The sequence below is a fragment of the Pipra filicauda genome, unplaced genomic scaffold, assembly GCF_003945595.2.
Source record: "Pipra filicauda isolate LSUMZ 115617 unplaced genomic scaffold, ASM394559v2 scaffold157_size4220110_pilon, whole genome shotgun sequence".
Classification (NCBI taxonomy): Eukaryota; Metazoa; Chordata; class Aves; order Passeriformes; family Pipridae; genus Pipra; species Pipra filicauda.
Window position 1 is genome coordinate 210,113 of NW_024104073.1, and position 15,136 is coordinate 225,248.

The following is a 15,136-nucleotide window of genomic DNA, read 5'->3' on the forward strand; positions in this document are numbered from 1 at the left end:
TCCGGCAGCAAGAATGATGATTCTCTCCCAGCCCCAGACAACTGACCTGCCAGGCAGCCTATGGATGGTGGAACTGCTATGAGCATCCACCTCCACCACAGAGTCAGAAAGAATCTCCAGGCACTTGACTTGCACTCCAGTGTTTGGGACAACATGGCAACTGCCATGAAACTGAAGTTATTGTTCCAATTTAAAATTATTGGTCATTATTTTAACATCTTTCAATTATCTAAATAAATCTAAAATTCATACATTTTCATCAGCTGTAAATGAGTTAAAACAAACCTCAAAGAATCCAATAAGAATCACAGTAAAAAACAGTTCTGCTACATTCAGTGCAATTTAGAGTGTGGTTAGTATTAAAGCTTTTAAAAATCCAAATTAGTGATTTCTGACCATCATAAATCTTGAAGGGTTTTCTAATATTTTGGAATTGGAAAAGCATAGTAGATTTATAGTAGCATTTTTAATAGAACAAAAGCCATTTTATTCATATAAATTCATAACAGCACTGATGCTTCCATCATACCACCTAACCACAGGAACAGCTCAAAAACTGGGTGACATTTATATCTATCATTAATGCCTCTCTTAGTATTATAACTGATGGCTTATACAGAGTGCTTATTTCCTTAGTTATAGTCAAAACTGGACACGAGGTATTTCCTGGCAAAGGACAGAAAAGCATAACACTCTGTTCATGCCATAGGAGATCTCAAGAGATATTTACATGTTTTTTGTGTACATCAATTGGCATTTTTGGAATTTTTTTAATTTTAGCTTCAGAGGGATAAGAGAACTCAGACTCTTATACAAGTTTTTGTACTCCAGACACTGTAGTGCTTTGTAAGTAAGACTATAATCACCAAGTAGCCATTGTCTTTGTTCAACCCAAGTAGTATTCAAGGAGTGAAAGAATCCATGGTGAAAATCATTCAATTTTATTCTTTTTAATGACCTGCAAGTATTATCAAAAGAACACAAGGAACATATAAAAAGGCAAACTTCATGCTGAGTGTCCTTTAAAAGCTAGCAGCACAAAATACTTATCGAACAGACCAAACATGTGTTGCATCCTGAACTGTAGGACATCATTTTGTTGTCCGTGTTTTTTGACTGCCAAGTTCCGCAAACGCTGATACATCAAGACTTTTACCACTGTTGCACTGTTCATATAAAGTCTGAAAGTCAACAAACACACAAATTATTCAGGTGAACATGGATTGCACATGGATTTAAACCACATAACAAACATTGCCATAAATCACATACTAAGGTATTCCACACCAGAATTTCTCCAGAAAATAAAAATACAGTTTTAAGACAGCTCAGTTGTACCAGTTGTAATGCAAAATAGTGCCTAAGAGAAGACAGATGTGCTGAATTAGCAGTGTGAGCAAAGTTATAGAGCTTCACAAGTCAGCAGAGAACCAACCAGTTGCAGAGATTTAAAATCAAGTTTACTCGATTACTTGTCTCTGATATGGAAACACCAGCATGGAAGGAGAGAGGTATTTGTCTACTCAGGGTGGGCAGGCTTTATATGATATGAAAATCAGTGGCCACAAACATCACGATATTGTTAAAAGGATAATTATTTGTTCACCCTCATATTAAAGAAAAAAAAAATAGAAAATTTACTTACCCTTGCAGCTCTAGAAATAGAGTTGGGAGAATTCAAGCCAACAAGCTGGCCAAGGATGCGTTTCATTTCCTCTGTTGTTCCTTTTGCACTCGGGACATCTGCAGTTAATTTATAATTATGTTGAAGTTGTATACATTACCAGTGCACTTTTTAAGAGGCTTAAGAACTAATATACTGAAGTCTTTTCTGAAGCAGACATAGGCACCACATAAAATTGAGTTATGACAACAAGTGTAAAGTACATATACAAGTAAAGCCTTTTTTAAGCAGATATAAATATTATTCAATAAAATGCATTTTCAAATAAATGTACCTGTTTGACAATGACTTTGAATTTGAACATAGGGATGCACCAGCAACTCCGAAACAGATATTCTTTGTTTAGGATTTCTTATTAAACAGCGCTGGAAATGAAAAAAAGAGGAAGAATGCTTTACCTATAAATTAAGAATTTTCCTACAAATTAACAGTCAGGACATTTAAAAGACCCCATAGATGCATGTCAAAACTTCTTACTGCCAAACTATACAAAATGACAATGAAATTTGAAAGTTAAGGGGATAAGTGTTTCTGGATTTTAATTTGTTACCTGCTGAGCAACACAAATAGGGCGAGCAAAAGCACAAACAAATATGCAAAAAGCAGGCAAATATGCAGGGTGAGGGAAAGGGATAGCAAGTACAAAAACTACTGTGTTTACTTGGAGCCAAAGGAGTTAAGTCAGACCACTTTAAGTATTTATTTAGTATTAAGCTGAAAATAGACTTTAATATGGAAAGTATATGAAGTAATTCTAGCTTCATTAAATCTTCTTTTGGAATAAGATCTGTTACTACAAGTATCAGTGAGCATTTATTTGTGAAAAAAGTCTCTCAAGCACAACTCATTTAGTTTTAGAAAATACGCTTTAAATAAAGAAATTGCCATTATTTAAATTAAAATTAACCTTAAGGGAAAGTTACCTTTAGCACATCTTGAAGATCCTTCTCAGGAATATCTGGGAATTCTATTTCATAACTGGGATCAACAATAGCATGTAGTTTATTTATTGGACTTGTTATGTGTTGAAACGGAGTCCTTCCGTACGTCATACAGTACAAAATGCATCCCAATGACCACACATCACTTTTGGGACTTATCTAATATTAAAAAAAAAAAATTAAAGATTACTTCTCACTTAAGAAACTGCTCCTTCAGTCAATTTATCATGTAATTGTACAGTCATTTCATTTAACAGCATATCCACTTTCCATTGGATAACACATCTTAGTAACTATCACACAAAATCGCCAAGGCAGCATGCCATTATCTACTAAGACAGTGATGTGGCATCATTCACTGATATTCCATAAGAAAGCTATTCTTATTATTTTTGAAAATCAACTTACTTGAAGAACTAACTTAAAATAAAATTAAAGTTAGTCCTTAACAAGCTGAGCAGCAGAATTTTAATTTTCGATTTATAAATAAACACAAGTAAAAGCATACTAAATTAATTCAATCCAGAAAACAGTGAGACACCACAGCTATGTCCCTAAAGTTGAAAGCCACAGTTCAGTTCCTTGGGGTTTCAAGGATTCAGATCCATATTTCAACCACCACACCCCGGATGTTCTTTGCAGGACGACTCTCCACTTCTCCTGTTGAAGCTGAAGTACTTTAAGAAAAGCACACAGAGTGGGGGAGAGGAAGGACATGGGGAAACCACAGAGAACCTGACTCCCAGTACAGTGGTTACATTTTTGCTTAGATGAGCTGAGCTCCAGAACAAGCCTGCACTTTGCATGCAATTTTTAAAAGGGTAAAGAAGGTAAAAAGTATCATTCTTAAAGAAAATCCACTTATAAGATATTCTATCCTGTGTTTAGAAAGACAAGATTGCATTTCACTATGTAATACAACTTCCATTCAACTGTTAAAAAAAGTTAGTCTTTGTGTACATGCACATACATATGGATTTCTTTTTTTTAAATACTTTTTCACTTAACTGTGTACCCCTTAACTGAAGTTTGACTGCCAGCGTAAAAATGCTTCCCTTTAGTACTTTCCTCATCATTCACATTCCATTGCCCTGGTCATGTTATAAAAATTTCTACAATTCACAGTATTCTGTAGCATAGAAAAATTCATAGGATACACAGAACTTGTATGTGTGGCCCTAAAATACTAGACTTCATTGTATCATCTTTTGAAAGACTTTATTAGGTATTATTCACTACTTGCAAGACCTGCCCCTCACTCAAAAGAACTAAAAAATATGACGATGACACAAGCATCATCATAACTTGTTTAAGCAAACATACTAACAATGGTCTGTATCAGAAAGAAAATTTTCTTGCTTTCAGAAAGAATTTTCTAAGCCAAGGTTATTGATGCAGAATGCTGAAATGTAGCTGTGTAGCAGCAAACAGTACCATAAGAGCTTCACAATTCTCGGCAGAACAAAGCTAAAACAAAAGGACATAAGCAGCACAACAGGCAACCAAGAAGTAATTGAGGACTGATTCTCTCATGTGACTCCATGGAAGATCCTCCCAGAAACACACCCTGAAAACTCTAGCCTGGAGTGATTTCAGAGGTGCACAGCATGGTGGGCCCTTAAGATGCTCAAAAGACATTTGTAACATAAGTCATCAGTACAACCTCTGGTATGTGAAAGGCTCACGTATTTCACCGTATATTACTGTTTGATGCTATTCACACTGATAACATAGTGGAACTCTTATATTTCTCCATAAAAATTGATCTTAAAATATTTGTGTTTATTATCAGTTTAGATATTATCATTTTATTATTAGCTCCTCTAATGCCCAAGACTGTGCATCTGTTTTACTTTCAATTTTACTTATTCATTGAGTACTTATATTTTTCTAAACTCTATCTGCAAAATGTAAAGTAGTTAGGGAGATTAACCTTAGCCTTCAATCTCTGCCCACCATCATCACAGCACAAAGAATTTTCTTGTGTTCAAGTTTCAATGGAAGATTTTGAGAAAACTAAGTGTTAAGATACATTACTGAATTACTTTCTTCTTAACATGGAGGGAATAGGATAAAAAAGACCATGTTACCTTAGAACGAGACTTCCCATTTTCTCCATAGGAAGACATATCTTTTATTGCTTCGGGTGGCATATAATTCATTGTCCCAACCTAGTCATAAAAAGGTAAAACCATTCCTTTAAGTGAAGCACGCATTAAATTGAACTCACTTAATAAAAACTTAGAGTTTTGTCCCAAAACACTGAAGAGCATTTTAAAAATTTGTTTCTATTACAGCTGAAGGCCATTGTTATTCTGTTCAATAAAAACATGTAAAAATCCATATACATGAATATTTATATAGACATATAAAACCATTCAGCGTAAAATTTCAATATTAATTGAAGTTATTACAATAATCAAAATTATCAGCAGGTACTATAGCACTTTACAGAAAAGTGCACGTGGATTTTCCAAAAGTATTTCACCTGAGAATCTTTAACGATGCTTGTCACATCTGGCTGCATTTGGTTGGCAATGCCAAAGTCAATTAGTTTTAACATTCCATCAACTATCAGAAAGTTTGCTGGTTTCAGATCACTGTGAATAATGCCTGTAAAAAAAATTTAAAGTAAATCCAGGTTTAGTCAATCCAAGATATATAATGGTGTTTTCTATTCTGAATTCCCATAACTCTTGCACAGAGAGAAGGTGCAAAACAGCTTTAACCAGCCAAAACCAAATTATTCTCTGCAGATTCCTTAAAATGCTTCCATTTCTTTTTAAACAGTTACGACTTCTATGAGTTTACACTTTTAATTATTACTTATTCAAATCTGCAGGAACTCCAAAACAGCTCCAAGAGATTTGAGTTGCAGTTTCCTTTAGTTCAGGACAGGCCCTCCAGTTCTGTGTGCACGCTGCTGCACAGAAATTCTGCTCTGGAGCAATTCAGTGGCCTGTAGCTTTCTCTCAAATAATTAGCTAAGCAGGTACTTAAAATAAAAGAATATTATTGCTTAGTCTAACCATTCACTGAGGAGTACACGTGACTGACTTCTCAAATGACTGACTTATATGACTTAAGAATTTTGGTTATCTACATAATTAACCAATCCATTCTGATATTTTACAAAACTATTTGTTTCAAAGACATCACATGTATGTATGTAGCCTGAATTTTAGTAGGTTTTGCTGTTTGCCACATCACTGAATGTTCTAGTGCTGAAAAGAAGTGATGATCTCTGCTATATGCACTAGTCTTCACTCTTTCCTTAAATAGGAAAAGGATCCAAATCTGCCCTCTCCTTTATGTTATACAGCCAAACAGAATATGGATGTATACACTTCAATGACATAGGCAAAGATGAAAGGAAGGACTGAAAAACTAAGAAGAAGCTGACACACTGTCAAAGTAAAGATGACAGTGCTGCATATTAGCTGCCATTAATGTCAAAGCTTCTTTTGGATAGAATGAGTGGCTAGAATTTGAATCTAATGGAGAACAAGTAGAATTTGGAGTATACACTGTAGTACAATACAGAAGATATTTTCTGGTTGTTGTAAGGAAACAAAAAGCATTACACAAATGGTGTTATTTGTAGATCCCCCTTGAGTTAGTGAAGTCTGCCTGGCATCAAGATTTACCTCTGTCTTTTGTTTCACTGAATTTTTTTTTCCACAATACAGTAAATACCCATCTTTGAACATCGTTAACTTTATACCAATATTAAGAACAATACCACCTCCAAAATTAGAACATATTCATATTTTCTGCCACATAAGCTATACAAATACCGAGAATTATTTAAGAATACCATATTCATGGATTGTGTGAACAGCTTCCAGCATATTTTTCCAATAGCTCTTTCGTTCCAATGGATCAATGTTTTTTTTCTTCTTAAGCCAGCTATTGAGATCGATATTTCCACACTCCATTACCATGTAGATATGTTGATCAGTAATTTCACTAAAAATAAATATATATATTTATGTTAAAAGTTAAGGAAATATCTTTTTATAGAAAGGCACTGGTTAGATAAAACTAGTGTTTACTCACTAGCCATAAAGGCGAATGATTTTATCACTATGCTGCTGCAGTTTACTCAAATGAGCAATTTCATTCTTATAGCTCTGAACAGTCTGTTGATCAGCTTCCTCTAAATTCACATATTTGACAGCATACAGCTGCTTCTTGTCATTCAGTACTTGAAACACCTGCAAAACAGCATCAGTTAATAACTTCACACATTCCTAGTTCTGATTTACTATGGTCCTTCATCTCAGCACAGTCAGAATATCAAAAGAAAAAGTGTACCTTTTCAAAAGGAAGAAGCAATGCAAAGCAGTTCACACAAGTCAGCAGGAAGAAGGAAAAAAAAAAATCAATAAAGAAGGCACCACTTAAAAAAGAAACAATCCTCTACCAGAAACCATCTTGGTGCCACACTGTATTTCACTAGGTGTAGTACATCACAAGTCTGAAGTGTTCCTAACATGAAGATTACAAAATTACACTTCCCAGAGATACAGGTTTGATCTGCCAGTGCACATTCATTTTGTCGTACCAAGATCATTTACAGGTTAGACCACATGGTACATAAGAGGCTGTGAGCACCAAATCTGTTCAGTCTTAGGATGAGAAGGGTACAAGGAATCTTACTGTTGTCTTCAGCTACTTAAAGGGAAGGTATGAAAAAGACTCCTCAGGAATCATTGAAGTACGAGATGCAACAGACATAGCTAACAAGAAAAATTACAATTAAATATCTGGAAATTTTTTTCACTGCCATGTAGTCCAACAGGAAAACAGCTTGTCCAGAAAGGTTGTGGAATCTTCATCCTAAGCAATACTCAAAACTTAAATGCAAAACCATGAGGTCCAACAAAGGTTGTGAGATGAGCAGCCTGCTCTATTTTGGCCTTGCTTTAAGTAGACTATTAGACGAAGTGACACACAAAGGCCCCTGCCATCCTACCCCATTCTACAACTGTACACTGCCAACACAGAAAGCTCTTCTTTCTAGAGGTCCCTGCTGACTGGCTAATAGTATTCCAATTTACAAGAAGGGCATGAGGGAAGACCCAGGAAACTACAGACCTGTTAGCCTAACTTCAGTTTCTGGAAAAGTTACAGAGAATTTCATCCTGGGTACGACTTAAAGGCATTTAAAGGACGATGCAATGATCAGGTACAGTTAACATGGGTTCACAGAGGGAAAGATCTCTAACTAATTTGATGCCTTTGGAACAGATCCTCCCAGAAGCTCTGCAAAGGCACATGGAGGACAGGGAGGTGATTTGAAAGAGGCAGCACAGCTTTACCAAGGGCAAGTCCTGCCTGACCAACTCAGTGGCCTTCTGTAACAGAAGGACTACATCAGTGGACTTGGGAAGAGCTACAGATGTCATCTATCCAGACTTCTGTAAAGCCTTGGACACAGTCCTCCACAGCAAAACTGCTTATGTTGTTAAGAAAATAAAGAATTGTAACAAAACCAAGAGATTTTGGCAAAATTATTTCCCAAGCTCCCATGAGCCCAAATTTCCTTATAAAAAGCTGCTCACTCACCACTTCAGACATAGCTACAACTCTGCTTCTCACACAAGTTACACAAGTGGTGAGAGACGATCTTTTCACTTCAGGAACTCTCAATCAACCTTACAAGTCACTCATTTCCCAACCATGTTAACACATCGCCCTGAATTACAGCCCCTCACATTAGGACATATATAATCTTACAGCACATCTTACAACAGAAGAGCTGATTTTATTAGGAATTTTAAAGCTCACTCTACCATAGAAATTATCTTCAAAAGCAAAAAGTCTAAATAAAACAGCAAATTTCTAGACTCTCTGGGTCAAACACTTTGTACATGTTAGTACTATGCACTCATGTGAGTTTACAATACAACTACTACTGTGTCAACGAGTGATTGCCTAAAAGGCTAAAGGAGCATCTTACCTTACTTGAGCCTCCACTACCTATTTGCTTTAATACTGTATAAACTTTTCCTTTGATGGTAAGACATTCATGCGAAGGTAAAGAAGCTGGAACCTGTGTACATACAGAAAAGGTTAGAAATAACTATTGGTATACATGCAACAGAAAGTAGAGGTTCTATTGTTTATTAAGTTAAAATGCTTCAAATTGTCTTGGTCTTTCTGAACAGGATAAAACTGCTTGCCAGCAGTAAAGCTAGACTTTAAATGAAAGCTAAAAGATCCCTAAAACAAAAGTATTTATATAATGATCATCACTTGGAACGTAACACCACTGAACTCTTGCAAAAGATACCAATGCTCTTCACAACAGAAATCAAGGAAAGGGTGTTCTTTAACAAGGCTTCCCAGACCATTAGAGACACCTCCCTCTTCACATATATTGTCAGAAACTAGATTATCTAAGAGACTTTCAGTTCCAGCATGAAATTGAGAGCTGTACTCAAACCATCTACTATTTTATTTGAAAGTAACTACTAGCCAGGAGATTTCAGTGTTGTGAAGTTGAAACAGCCTGTCTTGCCCATATCTGCTATACGAAGCCATAGAAAGGTCTCAAGTTTTGTTTATTAATTTATTAATACTTATCCTCCAGTAGGAAGCTTAAACCTATCCCCTAGTTTTATCTACAGCTGGGAAGATTCCTACCTGAATGTGCAGCACATGTAAGGTAACCCATTTTTACATGATCTCAGGCCACAACAAATGCATCCAAATTTGTGAAATCTAACAAAATGGAGGAGACATGCAAGTCTTCGGGTTTTTTACCTCCCTCAGACTCATGGTTTTCAACACACATTGCTTCTCTTTATTGGTACTGCACTGTAGTGGGTAGTAGCACTACAAAAGCACAGCAGAACAAAAATAGAGACTCTAGTTCTTGTCTCTGTCATTAAGTAGGATCTGAAAAGGCTTAGGCTGCAGACATAAAGGCTTCAGGATTTTGACACAACTGAACTGATTTTTCAAGAGCTGACTTATTTCATTTAGATTCAGACATACACATGAAGAAAGTTATTTTGAGAATAAGTAATACAGATTACTTTCCATTACACATTCAGAAAGATAAGTAGTAATTTTAGATTAAAAAAATATATACATACATTTTACCTAAAGTAGTCCCCAATGAAAATATGTATTTAAAAATGACAGAAGACAGCCTAAAATTGTTACCTGCAAGCCAGCTTGATTTTGAAATGGAGTTGATGGAGTATGTGGTACATAAAAAGGAAACTGGCTGAAGGGAGTAGAAATTTGAGTTCCTGGTAGAAAATTGTTCTTTACAACTGGTGTGCTGAAACTAAAGAAAATTATGAACAATATCTGCACTTAGTTGTATTTTTTAAAGATTATTTTAACAACAAAGTTGAAATCTTCAGTGCTTCTTGCAAGTTAAACCCTATTGACTAGCAAGAGCACAAGCCTCCACTACATTCAATAATTAGCATTAAGACCACATCACCTTCTAAATCAAGAAGTTCTTCAGAAGTAAACTGAAACTATAACACACTTAGAAAATACTTTTTAAAACACTAACTAAATCCCCATCTTCAGACACTAGTTGGCACTTCCCAGCAACTGAAACATGAAAGCACTCTAAGGCTAGAAGAGCTGACCACAAGACAGTTTGAGCCACACTTAGTTTTCTCCAGCATACTGTTGTTTATTTAAAACCTTTTTAGATTACCTTTTTTTTAGGTAAGCATATTGAGACAGACAACTTCAAAAATCCTCACATGATTTCCTTGAGAACTTTAGCTCATACTGCATGTGAGCAGAAAGATTATGTATTTAAGAAAATGAAAGATCACAAGAAATCCTATGGGTTTTTCATTTGTTCCCTCGATGTATCTAACATCTATTTACTTATATTACCAAATATACTTTATTTTTCCCCACAGTATTTACTGAAAGTGATGCCAAGAACAGAACTGGAAAAGAACATATATGCCTAGAATTTTTTTGTAGAGTAAAATCCCAAAAGTTAAAATAAAAAAAAAAAGGACAAAACCAGTCAAAAGGATGGTTCTCATTGAGCACAGAAGCACTCAGCCATTCTGCATATTTACCATGTGTATACATACTGCATGTAATGAGAATTTTTAAAATTTCTGTATTATCAAAGTTTGAAAGAAGCAAAACCAATCTATTCAAGGGCTACTTTTATCAAGTTCCTTCATGAGATGATGTACTTCATTCCCTACATATACTCTAAATTCTACAGCTACAGAGACAGGTCCTACCAACAAGAACAGTGCTTACTCAGCATACAACTTTGACCTAAATGATTCATCCCAGAGACTTATGAAAATAGTAAGTAATCACATAATTATAAAGATTTGCCAACATAGGTATAGGGGTTTATGCATAATTTAAGATCACATAGATAAGTTAGGAAATACTAGCATTTTTTTAAGTGCTTAATTCCGCAAGCCTCTAGATTCCTTACAGTATTTTTAAAAACCCTCAGACACTTGCATCATGGGAACTAGACTGATACAGAGCTATCAAGCTAGAAGGCTTGTCAGTCAAAAAAAAAAGTCATCTAAAAGAAAGCATTACATAGCAGGGGTCAGAGAAAGGCAAATGCTCTACTCACGGATGTGATGGTGTACATACAAATACTGAGAAGCTGACAGAGAAGGCAAAGGTCCCTAAATACGATCTGAATCTCAAAGTCAGGCACTTCACAGAAGCACATGGAATGTTGGCTATCTGAACAGAAAAACTTAAGAAACCCCATTAAAACCTGCTTAAGTCTTTCGAGAGACCACCTACCCTTCATGAGCATGGAGCTCAGAGACATGGCTTACCAGGCCATATAGTCACTAGACATGGTGCTTGGTGTTCCCCGACCATGTGGTGGATCACTTCTCTTAGAAACAGGATCTGGTGGTGATAATCCTTTTGAAACGGGATGACCAGACTGTTCAAGGTTCATTGGTTTTCTCTACAAAGGACAAAGCAAGCTTTTAATTTCTTATTTCTTTAATTTCTTCAACACGTGAAGGCTGGTGCTACATGCACTACATATTCCTGTTACTTTACCTCTCTATAGCAGCTTTTCTCTGATGCTTCTTGAACTGGCCATTTTTTTCTGGTGCTAACACAGTTTAGTTTAATCTGATCTAACTGCTTTCTATAGCTTTTATCAAAACTTTCCAGTCTCTTGGACTCTAGTATTTTCTGCTCCTGACACTGAACTTTATTTTCTGGAAAAAAAAACACAATAGATTATTAAAAAGACTAGATATTTCATGCTTGAAACAGATTCTAACAGATTTATCCCACAGTTTCTAGAACAATTTTACCCCATTTTCTAGATCAGAATAAACAGATGATTTACTGGAATCAGACATTAAAAAATATTATAATCTTCAGGATTCATATTCAGTTCAGTGTACAAACCTGGCAACTTTCTTCAAAACCCTAGGATGCTACTGTGACAGCAATAGATACCACTGTTTCCTTCACCAACACACAGAATATGATTATGTTAACAATTTGTACCACAACATCCTGGAGCACTGAGCAGGTTTATAAAGCACTGAAGATAAGCTTATTGCAACATTTCCAGTTAGAAGTCTGTTACTTGTGACAATAGGCAGCCTATAACACAGTGCAATGACTGAAGCCAGAAGCCCAAAGGGACGTGGCATGCTCCACCTCAGGATTCCTTTTGCAGAGGTAACAGGACATTGCATTGGTGGGAGATTACAGGGCAGGCTGCAAACAGCACAGTCTAAGTGTGTCCCTTCACAGGCTTGTTCAGTTTTATTTTCAAATGACTAGAAAACAGCACCCCATGATGAGCAGTTGAGTGCAATTCAGCTGGAAGCTTGAATGAAGTACAAACAGAGAAAGTATGACCTGAACCCCAAACTGTTCCCAATCCAAGTCAGCTAGAAATATTTCAATGGGAAGTTGAGGGGACACTGAAGTTGAGGAATCACCATTTTTCAAATGAAATCCTTTTTTTTCCTATAATACATACATACATATACATAATCCTAAATCCAACTCTTGCAACATTAGACATTTTCACCTAATTTCTTCAGCAGGATCAGAAAGCCACTTTAGGGAACTAGATTTCTGATGAAACACTGAAGTAGCAAGTAACTGTAAAAGATCAGTACAAGCATTCCATATTGCATGGTGCTGGTGGAAAATCATTAGTAGCAACCTTCTGAACTTTTCTAGCCCTGAAATACTCGCTATAAATCTGAGTTGGTCATAAAATTTCCCAGAAAGATCACAATGTAAGGTGCTCTCTTTGCCAACCGTATTTGTATGTCATAAGGTGACTTCACACAATAATCCAAACCTATGCATTAGATAACCCAACATCTACTGAAGTGTTAATTTCCTCAATAAACCAAACTGCCTCTTTTTAAAAGAACTTTAAAATAATTCCCCAAAAGTATGTTAATAATGCAGTAAATATCTCAGTCATTCAAATGATAGTAGAACCTAGATTTCTTTAAAGGATTAAAATTCTAAAAATGATAATACAGTTAAGGTTGAATCAACCTGTTTAAAGCAAAAGCATTTACAGTAATTAAAAATGTTAATAGCACATTTGATTGACACTGAAATTTAATAAGCCTCTAAAGAGTACACATTTATTTAGTACAAGTGTCATTCTTTCAAACAAATGGACTCCTGCAACATAATTTAACAAACTAGATTGCACTGAGTATACGGAAAAAAAAAGGTGAAAATAATTCAGGATTTTTTGCAGGATATAGGAAAAAAAGGGCAATTTGCCTTTTGACAAAGTGCTTTAATACTTTTGAGAATCCTCATAAGAAAGTAACTATGACATTAAATTATTTAATGTACACTTAGCCCAAAGATTAAGATGTATGCCTATGCTGTGATGAAACTCAGGTGAGGAAAACACAGTATTACACAAGTTAATGCTCAAAGTGACATAAATTAAAAATTGATAAGTAAATGTGCATGGGGCAGTGAAGTTGACCAAAGACAACAGACACTTAACAGATGAAACCAAGAAAAACACAAGAAAGGGCTGACTAAAGTAGAAATAAGTAACTCAAATACATGAACAATCCTAAAATAAGAAAATAGTCTCCGATACATAAACAGCAGCAGAAAAAGCTACCTAGAGTTTCACAATCTAATGGGTAAACAGGACAAAAAGAAGAGTGCTGAAAGCAACAGATAGTGCAGATATTCTGCATTCATAGAGAATTGTAGGAGTTTTGCACCTTCTTAAGTGAAAGACAGTGTCTCACCTTTTTAAGCTTACTTTAGCCAAAACCATCTCAAGATTAAGCTTCAACAAACCAAGTTAGATCTATAGCATCTACAGGGTAAACTAGGAGCATACACAAGAAAAGTCATAGGAAAAGCAAACCTGTCTCCAAAAAAACCCACCAAAATTAAAAACTAAACAGACCTTTCAAGGATTTTATAGTACTTCATTTGAATTTTTCTAATTTTTTTCTTGGTAGTATAAATTAGCACTGTAATTTGACACTCCTGACACCACTCTCAGGCTGGCAAATCTTAAGATTGCACTGTTGCTATTTTGATGCCTATTTCTTATATGTATTGCAAGAGGTAAGGACATAGTGAATTAGCACTATACATTGGCATTTTACATCAAGCCCAGCACTCCAGTTTTAGACAGTGTCACAGCTGGGATTTTTGTGGGCTTTGGGGTTATATTTTTCCCAAAAAAATGCAAAAAGCCAAAATTTAATTAAATAATCCAATTCCAATCAGATCAACTTCTGCTTTTTGAAAAACATTTTATTTAGCAATTTATTTATTAATTTTATTTAGAATTTTTTTTAAAAATACAGGACAGCATATTCTCAATGCTTCTTGTATTTCAAACTACTCACACATCGCATTAATAGTTACCTTCTCTTTTCCTCACAAGACTGGTATCCACTTGGGGGTTGAGGGTTACAGTTGAATTGTTAGCGGTTTCTAAGCTGTCCTCATTCAACAGCTGCAACTGTAAGGAAGTTTTTTCTTGTAAGGACTAAAGAACATAAAAAGCATCTTAAAAGCATCAAAGAACTCAAGAGCAGTATCCAAAAGACATTTTTTTATGGTAATTAAATGAGAGATGCGCCACAAAGCATCTTCAAATATGCTTCAGAAAACAGTGCAGGTTACACAGACAAGTATTACTGATGCTACTTTGAAATACATCAACCCTCTGAATTTCCATAATCCAGTTTCTGTAATAAAGGCCCAAATGCTTTCTATTCTGGAATTTTCTTCTGGGAAAGGAGGATATGGGACATGAAAATGCAAGGCTATAGCTGAAAACTAAGCTCTATCAAAAGCCATAATTTACAGCTCCATAAAGCACTTAAAAACTCAGTTAAATGGAATTCATTACATAGAGTACTTCTCATGCTAAAACTCCTGACAACATCTGAAAGAGTTCCCATAGTCAAGTTAAAATCTGCTTATCCCCTCTTCACAAATCATATAATGATTTCTAACACTACCCCTATTGCTCCCA

General features: G+C 35.5%; 1 protein-coding gene across 1 annotated transcript in view; it reads right to left on the minus strand.

Moving 5' to 3' along the window:
* Positions 1–920: 920 nt before the first annotated feature.
* TTK (TTK protein kinase) overlaps positions 921–15,136 on the minus strand; it is a 34,500-nt gene continuing 20,284 nt past the window's right edge. The window contains exons 10-22 of the mRNA XM_039379128.1: positions 14,521–14,617; positions 11,677–11,840; positions 11,442–11,578; positions 9,802–9,928; positions 8,591–8,683; positions 6,685–6,842; positions 6,443–6,594; positions 5,114–5,238; positions 4,716–4,796; positions 2,608–2,784; positions 1,959–2,049; positions 1,646–1,743; positions 921–1,181 (exon numbers count right to left, since the gene is read on the minus strand). Coding sequence (XP_039235062.1) covers positions 1,092–1,181; positions 1,646–1,743; positions 1,959–2,049; positions 2,608–2,784; positions 4,716–4,796; positions 5,114–5,238; positions 6,443–6,594; positions 6,685–6,842; positions 8,591–8,683; positions 9,802–9,928; positions 11,442–11,578; positions 11,677–11,840; positions 14,521–14,617 — 1,590 coding nt within the window. The 3' untranslated portion in view covers positions 921–1,091. The remainder of the gene's footprint in view (positions 1,182–1,645; positions 1,744–1,958; positions 2,050–2,607; positions 2,785–4,715; positions 4,797–5,113; positions 5,239–6,442; positions 6,595–6,684; positions 6,843–8,590; positions 8,684–9,801; positions 9,929–11,441; positions 11,579–11,676; positions 11,841–14,520; positions 14,618–15,136) is intronic.